Below are 16,240 nucleotides of genomic sequence, written 5' to 3' on the forward strand. Positions count from 1 at the left end.
GCTCACAAGTCTGATTTGCTTTGCATCAGCATTACAATTCAGCCAAACATAAGAAGAACTCTCAAGCCATGAGGATTCAGGAACCTGTTATAAGCCATGGTAAGTTGGAAATGTGTTAGCACCTTAACAGTGTACAAAAGGGATATCTCAGCTACAGTGCTGTGACAGAAAGATCGCTGGATAGCTTTTCTGTCCTGACCTAATCCCAACTCTCAAGAGCCTGATAAGGACCCTTGCTAAGAAGAGCCAAAAGACCACAGCAAATCCTTTTTTACAAAACTGGATGGAACTTGCTTTATAAGGTTACAAATTATTTTTGTAAATTGTAAATATTTCTGTATTTGTGAACCTTCAATACACTGAACAAGCGCCGTAGAGAATAAAAAAAAAATCGGTGCTTATCCTCTGTAGGCTGATTCTCTATTACACTCTATTCTTCCGAGTTAATACAGGTTTCATAGTCAAAAACCATAATAACTATGTCTTTGGGAATGACTTACTCCCCCATAGTCCCTGGGGGAGGGGCTGCAAGTTACAAACTTCGAACAGTGCTTACATATAATAATGGTTATTGGGAAGTGTACAGACGTTTTCAGAGGATTTTTCTTTTTGGTTTTGTGGGTGGGGTTGAGGTGATGGGGCTATGTGGGAGGATCTTTCATTGGAGAAATATGTCATGGGGGAACAGAAGTTCAATGAAAAGGGCGCAGGATTTTCTAAAATTACTATAAAAAACAATGAAAAAATAAACATGGAAAAGCCTTTTCAATTGAAAGTAAGGAATAGCAATTGAAACTTAAAACGAACAGAGATTATTATGCATATGAGGGGTTCTAAAAATTCTTTAGCATAAAGAGCGAGGTATTTAGGAGGAGATAAATACCTCGCTCTTTATGCTATAGTATTTTTAGTAATTTCAATTATTTATTTTACGGCCTTTCTGATTCAGGGGTCATTCTTAAAGAATTGGGACAAAACTTAGGATTTAGTGTAAAGAGCGAGGTATTAACGAGGGTACAAACCTCCTCATATACATAATAAAAATTTAAGAATATAAAAGTTTGTTACGTAAGTTAATTCTTAAGTTACGTATATTTTTTACTAATAAAAACATTCGTTAAAATTACAATTTATAGTTGCCATTTTATGTAACCAAAAAATTGCAGGGCAACTAGGCCTCCTTCCCCGCCCCTTATTTCTCAAAACCGTCTGATCAAAACTAAGAGAAAGCCATTTAGCCAAAAAAGGAATTAATATACAAATTTCATTTTAATAATTTATGTGTGGAGAGCCAAAATCAAACATGCATTAATTCAAAAACGTTCAGAAATTACATAAAAAAACTAATTTTTTTAACTGAAAGCAAGGAGCGACATTAAAACTTAAAACGAACAGAAATTACTCCGTATATGAAATAGGTTGTCCCCTCCTCAATGCCTCGCTCTTTACGCTAACGTTTTTAATTGTTTTAAAAAGTAGAATTGTGGCCAAGAGTCAAACTTTAGCGTAAAGAGCGAGGCATTGAGGAGGGGACAACCCATTTCATATACGGAGTAATTTCTGTTCGTTTTAAGTTTTAATGTCGCTCCTTACTTTCAGTTAAAAAACTATTTTTTTTTATGTAATTCCAAACAGAAATTGGGCGAAAAATATGGTACTATTTCTACGGCTATAACGAGGGAAAGGTTGAGATGGCTAGGACACTTTGTGCGTATGAAATCATTCTTTTTATCCAACGATTTAGGGCCGAACGAGAAGCAGGTTGTTTCCGAATCGGGTGGGAGGAGGTCGTAAGGAAGGACTTAGGGGAAATTTTAACTACTTGGGAGGTTGTAACGTGGGAGGCTTTAAATAGACTGGGGCAGAGAAATAGCGTGCGTAGCTGTTTCAGCCTCATGTGGCTTAGAACTGTAGTGAGTTGTTGGCAGTAGTAGTAGTTGTAGCTCGGTTGAATCAATATAACGCTTAATATGTCTGAATCAACGGCTATTAGAAATGTTTTTTCACCCCAGAACTTCTTTGAAAACCTGCCTTACTATTTTGGTTATTGTGGGCCACTTATTAAGTTGCTGCTACCGCTCTGACCGTAATAGGTGATTGTAAACCTTCAATTGAAGTTTTGCACCAATGGTGATTTTAATGGTATTCATCTTTGTTTTCAAGATAGTACAGAGTAATTCTTGTTTTTAAGATGTATAAGACAATGGCAGTTAAAATGATATGATGTTCATTTCAATGTGGCATGACGTCATAATCAAGGGGTTTCAGGCTCTTGTCGAAATTCTTTCAAATATATGTTTTCATAATTAAACTGTGCTGATATGTCGAATCAATATGTATAATTTTTTTGCAAAATCTGTGTCTTTTGGAATTCTTTTCACTAAATAGTTTCTTTGCAAATGTGTTTTTAAAATGTCTATTAGTATGAAATACGGTTTACTCTTTGCTACGTTGCTGCTACTGCTTCAACCACAGTTGAATACTGTAAACCTGACGTTGAAGCTACAAAGTGATGGTGGTTTTAATTCGTCTAGTGTTAATGTTTCCTAACCTTCTCCACTCTAGAAGTAGCACGAAAAACTGTCATTTTTTATGCTCTAGCACTTCACTCTGGTGCTACCAATGCAAATAAAAAGCGGGCAGATATTACATTACCTCTACAATTAGCCATAGCCTTTATCTTTACTATCTTCTAGTAGCATGCTAGCGGTAGATTAAAGAAAAAGGATCATCAGAAGTTTGACCTTATCTCTAATTCTTTCAGAGACACTCCTGAAACACAAGGGTCGTCTAATCAGAATAAAAAAGTTAATTTAAGTATTAAAGAGCATTAGTGTGAGAAGCGAGGTATTGATTAGGGGTAACTCTCCACACATACACAATAATATCTGTTCTTTTTAAAGTTTTAATCTTGCTCCTCATTTTGCATTGATTTTTTTCTTTTTTAATTCAAAATCTAAAGAGGCTGTAATATACCATTTTCTTGAGGTATTGGAATTCAGATCAGTTTGGAAGACAAAATTTGAATGAAAATCAAATTTAGCGATCGGATTTTGAATGGGGTTATTGGGTCACTCCTGTTGTTGACGAGCTTGTATTGGTATATTTCGGTCAGCTAACAGTCCTAGGAAAGCTATCAATGCTAATTTGGTCACAATAAGCTACTCTAGTCATTTCTGGCTTGCAAAGAATCATTTTAAAAAGTTTATCAACGATTTTTTTTCTTGAATGAAAGGTGAGTAAGAAGTCCGAAGTGGCTTCAAACGAAAAATTTTCCAATATTCACAAGGCAATGGTTTACCATCTATTTTCAATTGACTTACGTCGTAAAGCCAATTTCAAGGTTGTAATAGTGAATGACTAGAAGCAACAGACACTTATCAAATGTGCAAAGCAATAAGCGCAAAAATTTCTTAACTGTTTTCTTGAGAAGAAAAAAAGACACTAGAACCAACAAAAAACAAATTAAATTTATTAATAAGCTTTCATACACATAAAGCGATACGTAACAGGCACTACTTACTTATATGTCATTTAAAATAAATACGATAAGTGTATGATGTATTCAGAGAAAAATAAATATGCTACTGAGAACTATCATATTGATAATGATAGTTTAAAAGATGTTGAATTACTTTGCAAGGGTGTACACCATACTATCTATTCGGGAAAACGGTGTCTTTCTAGTACAGAATCAGAAACATACGTGTCTGTGCCCATTGTTCTTAGGGATTATTCTGGTGATGACATAGACGTATTTAGAAAGCAAGTGGATATACTAAAAGACTTGAAGCATGACAAACTAATAAAGTTTGTTGGTGTTTCTACTTTATCGTTAGACTCAAAGCATCATGAGCAAATAGTGCTGGAAAAGGCTCTTGGTGGAACCTTAAGAGAAAGAATTGAAAACTATGCTAACCCTTTGTCTGTAGAGGAGGTATTAACTGCAGCAAGAGATATTGCAGACGTGATGAAGTACTTACACACAAAGAAAATAAGGTACAGAGGTCTGTCAACAAAGAAAATCTTTCTTAGACAAAACAACACCATAGCACTTACTCCCTGTTCTCAATCCATCCGCAAGTCAGACATAGAAAAGAAGGATTGGAGAAGGGTTGCAGAAGGAGTATATAATAGTCTGTGTGATGTTTATTCATATGGGATGGTATTAATTGAAATGCTTTTGGGAAAATCCTTAAATGATTTAGAGAAATCAAAACAAATAAAGTATTTAGCTAATGGTACTATCGATGTCGACCATGTGGCCAATTATCTGCCGCACAAAGAATCTTCTTTGCTGCTCTTCCAGATTGCTAGGAGATGCCTCAAAGAGAAATCTAAAGAAAGATTGTTTTCCTTTAAAGTTATTCATGAAGAGCTAGAAGAATTAAGTAAGATATTCTTGCCATCTAAAAGTTTTGAGGATGTCCAGAAAATAAGTGATGGGACGCATGCTAATATCTCAAAAGCAAGGTACGAAAAAACATGGGTGGCCTTAAAAGATTTCTGTGGTTATAATAACAAAGCTTTTCATGGAGAATTCTTGCAACTGAAAAAACTGAAACATAAGAATATCGTGCGTTTACTTGGGGTGGCAAGTGGCATCAAAGATATAGAATCGATAAGGGGAGAACAGTTAGTCCTTGAGTACTGTTCTGAAGGATCACTAGCACAAAGAATAAAAAAGCCTTTCAAATTTATGGACCGAATCTTTATAGCTAGGGATATAGCTGAAGGTATGGAGTACCTTCATTCAAAGGAGCTACTGCATAGGAATTTGTGTTCCAGCAATATTTTAGTGAAACAAGACGGTACTGCCGTGATATGTGATTTCCGAATGACAATCGAATTTTCAGAGAAGGTTAAAGAAAAGTTTGATAATCATCCACGCAGTGCTCCTGAAATGACAGAAGATGAAGGATATGATTTAAGCTCAGATGTTTACTCATTTGGAATGCTTCTATTAGAACTAGCTTCAGGAAAAACGTTAGAAGAATTAACACTTGATTACAAAGAAAGTGGGTATGTCAATCTCGACAACTCTAGACAATTGATGGGCAGCATTTCTAACGATGCGGAAGCGGAATTTCTGGTCAGCTTGGTCAAGAAGTGCGTAGAAGAAGCGACTTCATCACGGTTGTCATTTCCAGAAATCGTTGAAGAGATTCGTAAGAATAAGGTATGTGCAATTCACAAAGAGCCACTTGATCCAGTATTTCAGTGGAGAAATGATTTTTATGAAGTTTATAAGGCACATCTTGATACAAGCACTGTAAACATATTTATATTTGTATCCAAAGAAACTACAGATAAAGAAGTCCTAGAAAAGGAATTGCCATTCATTGTAAGCTTAAAGCATGAAAATATTATTCAATTAAGGGGATTAACAACAATAACCACAGCAAATTCTCAACTAAACAAACATTTGGTATATGATTGTCTGGAGGAGAGTATTGATACCACCAATAGTGGCATATGGCCCATAACCAGAGTGCTGGAAGGTAACAGACATCTAAAAAAGGCCGACGTCATCAAAGCTGCAAAGGAAATTTCTTCTGCTTTAAATCAACTGCATATAAATGAAAAAACTCACAAAAGGCTGACCAATTATTGCATATTTATGTCAGAAAAACGGTGTTTACTTATAGACCTTGCAGTAGCAAGTATTTCATTAGACAACCATGGAAACGGAGGCTCAAAATTGCGCACCCCACCTGAAGAGAGGAGAAAAGAAGAAAATATAGATGAAAAGCGTGCTGATGTGTATAGATTTGGTGTTCTATTTTGTGAACTTATTTTTGGGAAAGTTTTTGAAGACTTAAAGCTTCCAATAGAAAAAGATGAGAAAAGAACTGAAGTCATTGATTTCAATCAGATGAGACGACAAAACAGAAAACTTTTAAAAAGCAATAGAAAAAAATTATACAAATTTGCTATTAGGTGCTTAAACTCCTGTCCAATAAACAGACCGACTCTTAAAAATGTAATTGAGAAACTTGATAACACCAAATGGTAAAAAAAGAAGTAACCAGGGGGATTAATAGCCAAAACACAGAGAAAAGGTGATCTGGCGACCAAAGACACATGAAAAGAATTCTCTTTCAATTTAATTCAAAATATACAAAGTTCATCAACTTTAAAGTTATGCATCAGAAGCCTCAAGACTGAGAAAAGTCATCTAATTTTTAATTTAGAAAAAAGGTTAAGGGAGCAAAGGATGTTTATGAAAATTATACAATAAAATTTAGCTAAGAACTCGGGATGGAAAACTGATTTCAAATCATTATGACTTCCCAGTTTAAGACGCCACACGGTGGTATATTCATTCCGAAAACTAAAATCCGTCGTACATATGGTACAATTGTTAATTATCAGTTTCATTTGAATAGAGCCCATCTTGCGAGAATTTACAATAGTGTTGTCCTGCCACATATTCTGTATTTAGTACCGTTTTACCCTATATTTAGTGGTTCTGACCATCTTAGGATGAAGCACGTTTTCTTCAAAGTTGCTAAGTTTCTGTTTTGAGTTCCTCCGTAGAACCGCAACTCTTATTTGATGAAAAAATATAGCTTGTCTAACCCGTGTGCTAAGTTAACTGAGTTGAATGTACACATGTGCAACAAGCAAACTGGCCATGAATGACAAAATGTTGTTTTTTACGAGGAATTATTTCTGTTTGCATTTTAGAATGTAACACGATATGTTGTTTCATTCTTTTTTTAAATGTACTCCATCACTTCATTATTTTGTATGATGGGTTATAAATCAATACATACATACAAAATGTGAAAGCTACTAGGGTTCAATAAACTTAGGGGACTTTCTCTATAAAACGATGATAAATACATGCATACATACAAACATACGAAACGATACATACATACATACATACGATAAATACAGGCATACATACATACAAAATGTGAGAACTACTAGGGTTCAATAAACTTAGGGGACTTTCTCTATGCATACATATATACAAAATGTGAGAACTACTAGGGTTCAATAAACTTAGGGAACTTCCTCTATAAAACGATGATAAATACATGCATACATACATACATACGAAACGATAAATACATACATACGATAAATACATGCATACATACATACAAAATGTGAGAACTACTAGGGCTCAATAAACTTAGGGGACTTTCTCTATAAAGCGATGATAAATACATACATACATACAAAACGATAAATACATACATACATACATACAAAATGTGAGAACTACTAGGGTTCAATAAACTTAGGGGACTTTCTCTATAAAACGATGTAAATACATGCGTAAATACATACATACGGAACATATATAAAACGAAACATATATAATACATATATAAAACGATGAATTTTTGGATGAAATCAAAGCTGCTTATTCTTTCAGACAGATGGCAATAGCAGTTCTAAGCATAGAACGAAAAATCTTGTCAAAACTAAGAAAATCCTGCATAATTCAAGCATCAGCAGAAACGGGTCAGTTTACATTTGGATATCTTTCCCTTTTTTGTTACTATGTGGCTCATTTTTTTAGTTTTCACTGTCATTTCCACTTGATTTGAGAAAATTGGCTCCAACTTCGCCCATCCCCCACCCTTAGGATTTAGATGAAATTACAACACTGCTGCCGTCATTGCGTAACTGCTGCCACTCCATACTAGATTTCCATTTTTGAAGCTTGAATTTTGCCTACGTAGGCTGAAAGCCTACAAGTAGCCTACAAGTAGGCCAGAACATATTTTGTACTTAACTGAAAAAAAACAACACATTTTAAATGTTTTCACTTTTTTACTTTAATACATAAAGAACTATTAACATTTTAAGGAATAAATATCAGATTAAACTGACAATCCATGGTCATTATTATTTTTTTAAGTAAAGTGCAAATTATGTTCTGGTCTTGAGAAGACACGGGAGTTGTGAGCCCTACTTCTTTTCATTTTGCTTGTTTTGACTAGGTTATCATTTGTAATATCTGTTCGTTTTGGATTTTATTTATTATTAGTGGTCATTTGTGGTATTTTACAGTATGAAGATAAGAAGAACTAACTCATTTGACAAATAAGTTTCAATTCAATCGAATAAAACGCATGCTTAAATCTCAGCCTCTTGGGTAACCAACTAGTTTAATCGTTACTATCTATCAAATAAAAAAAAAAGTTTTTCAACTGAAAGACAGGAGCAGCATTAAACCTTAAAACAAACAAAAATTATTAAATATGCTTCTTCAACACCTCGCTCTTTACGCTAAAGTTTTCTAGAACTTTTATAAAAGTGTCTTATTGTTCCAACTAAACGGCCCTTGTGTTTTAGGAGTCATTCTTAAAGGCCTGGGACAAAGTTTAAACTTTATCGTAAAGAGTGAGAGCGTTGAGGAGGGGGGCAACACCCTTCATTTACGCAATAATTTCTGATCATTCTAAGTTTAATATGTTCCTTCTTACTTTCAGTTGAAAACTTTTTTTTTTATTTAATTTCTGATCGTCTTTTAAATAATCCAGGAAATCTGGCCTAGACTCCACGAAAAATCCCTGAAGCCCATGGAAATATTCTCTAGGCAATTCAATCCCGGTGAAAATTTGCTCTCTACAATTACTTTTAACAACTCCACGCGAATGATTGAGACGGAAAAGAGAAAGCAAGACATATAAAAAGAAATATGTATAAGAATTCTTTCAAATTCCCCCAGCGTATAATTTTCCCTGACAAGTTCACTCCCTGGAAACTTCCCTTCCCGTGGAAAAATTCCCTGTGGAAAAACCCCCAGCAGATAATTTGTCCCCCTACTCAAAAAGCTATGGTAACATTCCAATAATAAATGCTATACGTAAAAAATAGGCAATTTCTATAACTTAAGGACCTTTCCCATGGGGCTCTGGGCGTGTCATGATATGCACAAAGGCATAGTTATTAAGCCTTTCAACTATGTTGGACAAAATAGCTATCTCAAATTTTTTATTGGACGGTTTTGGAAAAAAGGGCGAGGGAGGGGGCCTACTTGCCATCAAATCTTTTCTGTCACCTAAAGAGGGCACTAGACCTTTTATTTTCGGTTAAAATGATCTCTCTTGCGATATTCTTTGACCACTGGATCGATACGATCACCCATGGTTTCAATACAAATAAACACGCATTGGTGATCTTTTTTCTGGCAAAAATACAAAATTCCACATTTTTGCATATAGGAGCTTGAAACCTCTTCAGTAGGGTTTTCTGATATACTAAATCATATGTTGTCATTTTCATTATGTTGTCAGATTTTATTACTTTTGGGGTGTGTTTCCCCCTTTGTTTGAAAATTGAGCAAATTTGCTTTGGTTCGTAACTTTTAATAGGTAAGACAACACTTAATGAAATTTGTACATTTAGAGTTTTTTCGGCTTTCTTAGAGTTTTGGTTACGGTAGGGCTGGGTCGCTTCTTACTTACAGTTTGTTACCACGAACTGTTTGATAAGTGAATTGTTGTAGCTGTGACGTCATAATCTTTTAGTTAGAGACGTTTTAGATAAGTTTCATTTTAATTAGTTCATCAGAGAAGTTTCACGAACAAAAAAAAACAACATGCAACATGTTTCACGAAAAAAATATTAAGAAAAATTAAGTTTCACAAACAAAAATCAGCATGCATTAAGTTCCACGAATAAAGCCGGTTTTGCGACGGGAGAAATTAATGTGCAAGTTTCACAAAGAGAAAAATCAACATGTAACAAGTTGCATTATGAAAAAATAAAAATATAACAAGTTTCTCGAAGGCTTAAATCAAGGTACCACAGTTTAAAGTTTAGGTGGGAGATGTTAAAATTATTTTTCAGCTAGTGGGGGACCGAAATGAGGTATTTCCATTAAGACCTATGAGAAATAGCTCTTAATAAGGCTTAAATTTATCTCTAATACCCCCCCCCTCTGTAACTGATTGCTAGGGTTCCCAACTTTCTTTAATTGTTTATATTGTATCCTTTATAAGCTTTTTTCACGTTTTGTTTTTCATTTATTGTGTTTTAACTGCTTTTATTGGATTTTATAATGCTTGTAAATATGTTTCTATTAAAAGAATTCGTATGTACAAAAGCTTTAATCTATATATATTTAATGTTCCAGAATAAAAATTCAATAAGTAATAATTTACGTAATGAAATATCTAAACCCACTGCTATGTAGTATCTGCTATTTAACTTAACCTGTCTAGGTCTTGTTCGAGCAATAATATAGTGTTCGAGGATGCGGGTGTGTCCAATAGACCAAAATCAATAGCTTTGCTGGATAGTATCGTTCTAGAAAGCGTGCAGGGAATTATCTGCGTGGAGGAAACACCTAGTCGCGTAGAGTGCACTACCCGAATCAAATATTATGAATAGTTTGCTGGTTCAGATGGTTTAAGCTCTTATCCAGTAATTGGGGAAATCTCTGGTCTTATATTCGAATCCTAAAGCAGACAAAAATCTTTGACTATAAAGTTTCCCTACGAAAAAAACATCATGAAAGATAATAAAATCCCGAAGGAAAAAAATTTCTTAAAGTATTATGTAGCACGCGTGTTTGTACCGTCTTTATATAACAACCCACGTTTGCGCTGTCATTGCTTCATTTTCAATAAATCTACCAAGGCACGTAAGATTACATCACCTCAATAAATCTAACAAGTCACGCAAGATTACGTCACATCCCATGTGTGCACCGTCACTACGTAACACCCAAGTGGTCTCCTCTTATTTACTAGCGGGAATCCCGTATTTGACTAGGGGCTCTAACAAGTCATATTACATAACACCCATAAGTAAAATAATAAAAAAAAAACATTAAGTAACACGCACCTGCTGGGTGTAATTCGTTGCTAGGGACCCGGGGAAATTGGATGCTAAGGTCCCGGTTGACTTGGATGCTAGGGCCCCTGTTGAAACTGACCTCTTTGCCCCCCTCCCATTGGAATCTGTTGCTAGACCCTCCTTTGGAATGGGTTGCTATCCCCCTGTTGGTCAGGTTAGGTTAGGGGCCTGGTGACATTGGATGTTAAGGCTTCTTTGAAATTGGATACTAGGGGCCCGGTGAAATTAGATACTAGGACCCTAGTTGAATTGGATGCTCGGTCCCTGTTGAAATTGACTGCTCTAGCAGTCAGTAAACTGCTCAAGCACATCTCCCCTGTTAGATGTGCTTGTTAGAGCTCCCCCGGTGGTTAGGTTAGGGACCCGTTGAAATTGGATGCTAGGGCCTCGGTGAGATTCGATGCTAGGGCCCCGGTGAAATTCGATACTAGGGCCCTGATGGAATCTGATGCTAGGTGTCTGTCGGAGTTGGTTGCTTGGGTCCTGTTGGAATTGGTTGCTAGGACCTTGGGGGAATTAAATGCTGGGGCCCCCGTTGACATTGACTGCTAGAGTTCCGGTGGAATTGGAATTTAGGGCCTCCGTTGGAATTGACAGTTAGGGGCCCCTCTTTGGAATTGACTCCTAGGGTAACCGTTTAAATTGGTTGCTAGATTCATAAGAATTTTAATTGTTATTTGACTTTATTTCAGGTAGTCTTAGGTTTAACTTGGCTCTTTACTTTTCTTTGAACAACTTGTTTTGAGGAAAAAATCTTTTTTAATTAATCCTATTAAAAAAAGAAGTCTCTACATCACCTTCCTTCGGCACAGACGCCAATGGTACTTTTGGAGGAAGGACAGCTGAGTCCAAAACTATAAGAGAACGCCATCCATAAAGATCTATTTCCTGGAAACATTCATTTCCAAACACATATTTTGAAACTTCTCCAGACTCTATGGCCAGACAGGTTAGAAACCTGTTTTTAAGCCTCTTGCTGGGTTTCAGCCTCTAGGGGGCTAGAAAGCCTCTGTCCTCACCCAAAAAAATTAAGAGCAAAATAAAAGAAAAACTAAATTTCATTTTGCCACAAGCTTGAAAACATAAAAAATGTAAATGATGCCGAGGAAAAAGTAAATGATTAACGCAATTAACGTTGGCTATTGCGTGGGAAATACAGCTTGCCTATTAACATCCAAATTTGAGCATGCGCTTAAAAGTTAATTTCCGAATGCCGAACTAATCATCAAATTTACTTGCTAGAAGGAAATAATTCAGTCTTAATGTTTATTTGCTAGTATGTGGACAAACATTTGATAACATAGAGGATACTATAATATGATAACGGCTCAGGATGAAGTAGGATTGGATGATGGGAATTTTGTGTACTTCCGAAGAGTTAAGGTTAGCTTTCGAATTAAACATTTATATTCTTCTCCCCCTAGGCTCCCTTGGAAGATCATACCTCGTGAGCACCAATTCCAGAAAAGGCAGTAGAGGTGGATAAAAATTATGGTAGGACTTAAGACTGGGGTACCATCTGAAGGAAACCCTAAAAATTCTAAAAACTACCTTAAAACAATTACAAATACTTACTTATGTGGAATGCTTCAATTTACCCCATCCCTGAGTGGTATAAATTATATTTTACAATAGTGAACGGCGAACTCTTACGTTTCACAGTGGCGAAGAAAAGAGTAATGATGTATAAAACGAGTCTATAGTTTTTCATAAATTGCAGAGGGGGTAAAGTGGCTTAGGACTGATATAAGTAATCATTTATGATTGCTTTAGAGCTGATTAAAGTTTTCCTTTAAATTTCCCAAGTCTTAGACATTACCGGCTTTGTTTTCATTTTTATAAGATAAGAAAATATTATTTGGCAATTCTAGTTGGGGTATTTATTTATTTATTTGAGAATTTTCGTGATTAAGGTATATCGTATGGCAAAAAAACGATTAAAAAACAAAAAGAGAAATATACCATTAGATTGTCCATTACATCTTCTTTTTAAAAAGAATAATCACTACCATCATAATTATATCCCAATCCCCTCTCCCCACTATTCATTATACATACAAATAGCCAAGGAACTATCCAGGATTTTGGTTTCGAGGGTTTTTTTCAGGGGGGGGGGTAAACAAACTTTACAAACATGGTCAAAAATTTATTTATATATATTGTTGCTACTTTTTAATGCATCGTATAAAATTAAGGAGGGTTCAAACCCTGAACCCCCCCCCCCTCGATACCACCTTGCACGTACCCCCTTGCTAAACATTATCATTGGCTTTTGCCTGATTTTGTTTTTTAAGTATTTTCTTTAATTTGTTTTATCTGAAATTATGAACCAACTATCATTGGAAAAAAAATCACAAAACAAGATGACAACCGGCAAAATCAGCTAATTTTGATTTATAGCAGAGTAGTCTATCTGGCCCCATTGGGGGGGGGGCAGGGATGCCGTTGCGAAGATAACGATGACAACTAATACAAAAGGCACTGAAGGAAAAATCTAAACTGTGTTTTCCTTTTTCCTCTGTAATATACCTTAAAAGCTTTTGTCTAATCATACCGGCTGAGTTGGAATCACTTGGTCCTTAGATCTAAGATTTACTGAGGTAGAACCTTTCCACCATGCGTGATGCGCTTTCACGTGTGAACACTGGTGTCATTTGGCGTATATTTGTAAAAACAGAGAACAGGGGTCGGAGGAGGGGAAAGTAGCCTCTTTAAGGCTGTTCAAGAAAGCCTCGCTTTCCATCAAACAACGCTTTCTTGGATTAAACAGATCAACAGAAGATTTGATTAAAAATACGTAATAACAAAATGTATTATTGATACTGATTCTGAATATGAAGAATTCGTCAATTTTAAGATCATGAATACGTTGATAGTTTAAGAAAAGTTGGGTTAAGCTTCCCAAAAACGGGTAGGTTCCTGGTGAAATTCAGCATATATGAGAACCTTTTTTATTTCTTTTAAAGAAGGATAGTCATGCATGCGGGTTGTTTTTTTTTTTTCAGGGGTAATCGCATCAAACCAGCAACCGCAGATGATTGAAAGAGGGCTTACTGGAAAGAAAATTTGAGATATGGTGAACCTTTTCAGTAGCCCACACAGCATAGTTACAATACAGTAATGAGAATTCTGTAGCACAAGCAGGAGTAAGGTTTCATATGCATCATACAGACCGAGATGTCATTTACACTTTCTTGAAAACAATTTCTATTTCTAGCCGTGAATTTGTATTTGTCATAACATCAACAAAAACCTAGATTAGCCTACTGAAAGGGACTAATGGAATTGACGGTTTAATGTATATAATGATATTTATCCCTGGAAGTCTTAGCAATTGTGCATTGATTAAAGTTTAAAATCTACTTTGTCCTCAGTAACGCACAAATGACATTCTGATCTTTAAAAAGCATAGGATGGTGTGAACACTACTCCTTATAAAACAGGGTTGTGTTAGGGGGTCGAGGATTGCTGCCCTCCAATTTCCTTCGACTCTTAAAAAGAGAACTAGAACTTTGATCCCAAACTGACGTGACAATTTCTGGCTGGCCCACCAATTCCAAAGGAAGAAGTTTGTTATTAGAGGTAAAGTTTTATTTACGCTTTGGTTCACGTTTTACAAAGCTACTTTAAGCAAAAAAAGGAATTTTGATTTTTTTTTTGTGTAAGAAGAAAGATCACAGATGCGTATGCGCTGTGGGACAGTCTTTTTGGCTAAAATAAATATCTATGTCAACCGTTTATTTTGTGGGTCTACCTGCAACTTTAAAAATGGATGCGCCACCGTACGGCATTACTGTCTCTGAAACTAGACGCTCAACATGCGTATGGGTTTTCGATTATTCTAAATCAATTAACCATCTCAGAATTTCTACAAAATAGCTTTTTGGACTTATTTTGGCTTGAATGGTTGTTTTGCACCACAAAATGGCTGAAAACACCATTTTGCTGTGGGACAGGCTAAAACAAATGTCTCTGTTGACTGTTATTTTGTGAGACTACCTGCACCATTAGAAACGAATACTCTATCGTACGGCATCACTTTCTATGAAACTGGAGGCTCAATATGCTATAGTTTTTTTATATTTCTAAATAGATTGACTATCTCAGAATTTTCAGACAATAGCATTTTGGCCTCCTTATGGCACCACAGTTGTTTTGCACCACATAATGATGAAATTGTTGTTTTGCACCACAGCATGGCTGAAAACACCACTTTTCTGTGGGTCAGTCTTTGTGGCTAAAATAAAGGTCTATGTTAACCGTTATTTTGTAAGACTACCTACACTTTTAGAAACGAATGTACCACCGTATGGCATTATTGTCTCTAAAACTGGAGACTCAAGACGCGTATTGTTTTTTTGATAAATTTAAATCAATTGACATCTTAGAACTTTCAAACAATAGCTTTTTGATTTTCTTAGGGCTAGAATTACTATTTTGCAGCACATAATGGCTGAAAACGCCAATTCGCTTGGGATAGTCTTTTTGTCTAAGATAAATGTCTTTCTTAATTGTTTATTAGGTTTGACTAACTGCACCATTAGAAACGAATGTCCCACCGTACGGCATTACTGCCTCTGAAACAGGAGGCTCAATATGCATCTGGTTTTTTGAATCAATTAACTATATCAGCATTTTCAAATAAAACCAGAGTATGTCGATTTTTTTTTCATCGTAAAACTTATTGTATGTTAATTTTTTCTTCATGAGACTTGTTGTATTTTTATTTTATCTTCATGAAAGTTGTTTTATGTTGATTTTCCCTTCGTGTAACCTGTTGCATATTGTTTTTTTCTTCGTGAGATTTGTTCTACGTCAATCTTTTTTCTTTGTGAAAGTAGTTGCATGTTGATTTTTTTTTTGTTCGTGAAATATGTTGCCTGTTGATTATTTTCTCGTAAAACCTTTTTAATGTAAATTTTTGCTCGTGAAACATGTTGTTTTAGTTTTTCTTCACGAAACTTGTTTTACGTTGATTTTTGCTTCCATGAAATTTATTTTATCTTGTTATTCTTCTTCTTGAAACACGATTTTTTCTTCGTGAACTTGATGCATGCTCATTTATTTGAAACTTGTTGCATATTGGATTTTTCTTCGTGAAACATAATGGATGTTATTTTTTGTTCGTGAAACTTGTTGCCTGTATATTATTTCATCAATAAACTTAATTTATCTGGATTTATGTCTTTGAAAAACTTGTTACGTTTTCATTTCTTCTTCATGAAATTTGTTGAATGTTGATTTCTCTCTTGGTGGAAAATGTATGCCACTGTTTTACATGCTAGAGCCGAAACTTAGCTTTATGGCCCAAACCCTTCGAAAACAGGTTTCACCTACAGCTGCCTTCTTGGTACACGCAACCAACCTACATATCGTCCGGTTACATGCAGACAATCCTCAGCTTCCCCCT

General features: G+C 35.4%; 2 protein-coding genes across 2 annotated transcripts in view; both read left to right on the forward strand.

The window, feature by feature from the left end:
- The first annotated feature begins 2,926 nt into the window (after positions 1 to 2,926).
- LOC136033190 (dual specificity protein kinase pyk3-like) lies at positions 2,927 to 9,958 on the forward strand. Its single transcript, XM_065713896.1, has one exon. It carries the CDS (start codon positions 3,557 to 3,559, stop codon positions 6,014 to 6,016), a length of 2,460 nt encoding a protein of 819 aa, XP_065569968.1. The 5' UTR covers positions 2,927 to 3,556; the 3' UTR covers positions 6,017 to 9,958.
- A 2,100-nt stretch (positions 9,959 to 12,058) lies between these two features.
- The window catches only part of LOC136033194 (rhophilin-2-B-like), a 140,510-nt gene continuing 136,328 nt past the window's right edge, over positions 12,059 to 16,240 (forward strand). Inside the window, exon 1 of the mRNA XM_065713905.1 lies at positions 12,059 to 12,213. Coding sequence (XP_065569977.1) covers positions 12,148 to 12,213 — 66 coding nt within the window. The 5' untranslated portion in view covers positions 12,059 to 12,147. The remainder of the gene's footprint in view (positions 12,214 to 16,240) is intronic.

The sequence above is a fragment of the Artemia franciscana genome, chromosome 11 (genome assembly GCF_032884065.1).
Source record: "Artemia franciscana chromosome 11, ASM3288406v1, whole genome shotgun sequence".
In the NCBI taxonomy this organism is placed as follows: Eukaryota; Metazoa; Arthropoda; class Branchiopoda; order Anostraca; family Artemiidae; genus Artemia; species Artemia franciscana.

Excerpts from the sequence above, each read along its gene's own strand:
- LOC136033190 (XM_065713896.1), top strand. The coding sequence starts at position 3,557 with ATGATGTATTCAGAGAAAAATAAATATGCTACTGAGAACTATCATATT.